The sequence below is a fragment of the Argiope bruennichi genome, chromosome X2, assembly GCF_947563725.1.
Source record: "Argiope bruennichi chromosome X2, qqArgBrue1.1, whole genome shotgun sequence".
Lineage (NCBI taxonomy): Eukaryota > Metazoa > Arthropoda > Arachnida > Araneae > Araneidae > Argiope > Argiope bruennichi.
The window spans coordinates 31,058,573-31,061,813 of record NC_079163.1 but is presented as its reverse complement, the minus strand read 5'-3'; the positions used below and the strand labels follow the sequence as shown (position 1 = coordinate 31,061,813).

At 44.7% G+C, this 3,241-nt stretch overlaps 1 protein-coding gene across 1 annotated transcript; it reads right to left on the bottom strand.

The window, feature by feature from the left end:
* Nucleotides 1–231: 231 nt before the first annotated feature.
* LOC129959680 (uncharacterized) lies at nucleotides 232–1,332 on the bottom strand. Its single transcript, XM_056072569.1, has one exon. The coding sequence runs from the start codon at nucleotides 1,330–1,332 to the stop codon at nucleotides 232–234; it is 1,101 nt and encodes a 366-aa protein (XP_055928544.1).
* Nucleotides 1,333–3,241: the final 1,909 nt, after the last annotated feature.

Genomic DNA, 3,241 nt, shown 5'->3' with positions numbered 1-3,241 from the left:
GAGTGCTCGGATAAAGGTTTGAAGTAAAAATGCAGACACCTCCAGAACCATGAGATTCAGTGCCTGCATCTTTCCGAACACAGTTATATCCGCGTAATTTTAGTGGAATGTTGGGTGTCAAGAAGGTCTCCTGAACACCGAAACAGACAGGATGAAAATTGTTAATAATGGACTTAATATCCTGCAATTTGGACCGGATGCCGCGACAATTCCAAGAAACGAAGGTACCCATTAAGAGAGATGTTTGGCTGGAGAAAGAACAGAGGCATTAGTCTGAGTTGCCGGATCATCGCAACTCATATCAAGCTCATCTTCATCCTCAGAGGGATGTAATTTTATATCAGGGCTATGCAACTTATCCCCAAAGATCGTTGTTAAATCCTTGTGGACATTACCCTGCATCGCCATTCCCAAAGCGACGGAATTTTTGGAGGTTGATTTTTTTAATTTCAGAGGTAAATCTTTTTGCGAAAGACCGCGTTTTGCAAGTTTTAATGTTAGTGAGCTTTGTTTTTTGCGTTTAGACTTTGTTTTTACAACCTTAGGAGTGTCAGAAGTATCATTAATTGATTTTTCAGAAGTATCATTAATTGATTTTTCAGAATCGGAATCTGTAAGTTTTTCAGGTGGTTTGTATTTTTTAGAGTTTTTCACACAATTTGCACAGGAGCAGTTTGAACAATAGGTGTTTTGAAGTACAGAAGCATAACTTTTACCAGGAGTAGGCGTTTGCGCTTGAACCTTACGCCTGGCTTCGGGATACGTAATATCTTCTTTGAACTTAACAGTAGTGATTTGTTTCTCTAGTATCCAGCGCGGGCATGATCGAGAATAAGAAGGGTGATTGCCACTGCAGTTCACACACTTTTCCTGTGCGGAACATTCCTGGCTGTCATGCCCTTTACCTGCACAACGGGCACATGTTAATGACCCGCGGCAATTCATTTTAGAATGTCCAAAGCGCTGGCAATGGAAACATCTCAGAGGGTTTGGTATATATGGACGGACTGGTAGTCTGATGTAGCCGGCATAAGCAAATTCTGGCAGTTTAGGTGTATTGAACGTTAAAATGTGATGTTTTGTCTCCAGAAGTTCTCCATCACGCCGAAGAGTGATGCGGCGAACATTCGTGACACCCTGCGGTTTCATTTCTGCAATAATTACCTCCAAGGGAACATTTAGCAATTCCCCACAGGTAATCACACCTTTAGAGGTGTTCAAAGATTGATGTGGATTAACAGTAACCGGTATTGTAGCTAAATTTTTAATTTTTTGTATCTGCTGGGCTTGCTTCCGAGAATTAACCTCAACAAGCAAGTCCCCAGAGCGCATTTTTTTTATTGATGTTACATCGCCAACTGTTCCAGTTACAGCCTTCTGAACAAGAAATGGCGATACATTATCGAATGATTCGTTAGCATTAGAGATCCGCTTTACAACAAAAAAACTATCAAAATGGTAAGAATTTACAGAAACTGGTGCTTTATGACGCCCACTGAAGGGACCCTTTTTGGGAGGAGCCATGCGATATGGTGAATGATTCGGGCCCGACGGCACCGCCCACCACGGAGCCCAACAAGGGAAGGCAGCCACCGGCTCTGGCCATTCCCAGCCTCGGCATTTACCTTGGTGCTAGCCGGAACCTATACGCTCGGAGTTACCCCCGGGGACAGTGACCACCCTTAACGCCAAGCCCAAGGAGTAACCCCTTTGCTTGATCCCTAGCAGACTAGCCACTCAGGTGACTAGGTACCAGCCGATTGATACACCGGGGACCACAGTGCACCACCCGTCTTTCAAATGGGTCGCCACGCACGGCTAACACGTGGGACATTGGCTGTCCATGAGAAGCAAGAAGCAAACAGAGCGGCGACAGCTTCTCATGGAGAACTCCCTCGCTTGCCGTCGAGGGAAGGAAAGACATAGCAGACAGCAGAAGGCGGAGAGGAGAGCGAACTGAAAGGGAGTAAAGATCCCTGGGAACCTCGGGATTGGGACACCCGTACTCACCTATAGTAGGTGAGCCCCTGAGGGGTGATATTTCTTCCAGAGAAACATTGTACAGCTCTCCACAGGTTATGACACCTTATGAATAATTTAAGGAAGAGTGAGGGGAAACAGTAACTGGTATTGTAGCTAATGCTTTTAGTTTGGTTACTTGCTGCGCTTGCTTCTTAGAGTTAACTTCTATAAGCAAGTCCCCAGAACGCAGTTTACGTATACCTGCAACATCACCGACGGTTGCTACTATTGCTTTTTGTACAAGAAATGGTGATACCGAGTGAAAAGTATCTTTGGAATCGGAAACTCTTTTAATGGTAAAAAATGTATCGAAATGTGAAATGGTTTGCATTTGATTCGGTAACATTTGACGCCCATTGAAGGGAGAATGGTTTTTTTTTTTGCCCATACGATATTGATGGGGCTTCGGGCCCCGACGGCACCACCAAGCATGGAGTCCAACAAGGGAAGGCAGCCACCGGCTCTGGCCAATCCCAGCCTCGGCGCTTACCCTAGCGCTAGCCGGAACCTATACGCTCGGAGTTACCCCCGGGGAAAGTGACCACCCTTAACGCCAAGCCCAAGGAGTAACCCCTTCGCTTGATCCCTAGCAGACTAGTAACTCAGGTTGCTAGCTACCAGCCGATTGATACACCGGGGACCACAGTGCACCGCCCGTCTAATGGGTCGCCACGTACGGCAAACACGTGGGGGTATTTGCTGTCCATGAGAAGCAGGAAGCAAACAGAGCGGCGACAGCTTCTCATGGAGAGCTCCCTCGCCTACCCTCGAGGGAAAGAAGAACAAAGGAGACAGCAGAAGGCGCAGTGTAGAGTAAACATAAAGGAAGTAAAGATCCCTGGGTACCTCGGGATTGGGACACCCGTAAAAAACCTATAGTAGGTGAGCCCCTGAGGGCAAGGAATATGTCAGCAAATGAAGATAAAAACAAACAATATAAAGTGGTAAAAATTCATGAAAATTGCCCAATACCAGAGCATTGTTTGGAGAAATGTACGAATATGGCATGCGACTCATTATGTGGCTATCTTTATAAATGTTCTTGCCCAGATGATAATTTGTGCAAACATATCCACAAAATTCATTCTACCTTTTTTACAAATAAATCCATTGTAAAATCAAATGTTTTTTCAATAGAAGAAAGAAATTCAATGAAGATAATATGACCATTTCTGCAAAAGAAATAAATGTAAAATCTACAGAAAGACAAATTATTCAA

Excerpts from the sequence above, each read along its gene's own strand:
- LOC129959680 (XM_056072569.1), bottom strand. The coding sequence starts at position 1,332 with ATGCGCTCTGGGGACTTGCTTGTTGAGGTTAATTCTCGGAAGCAAGCC.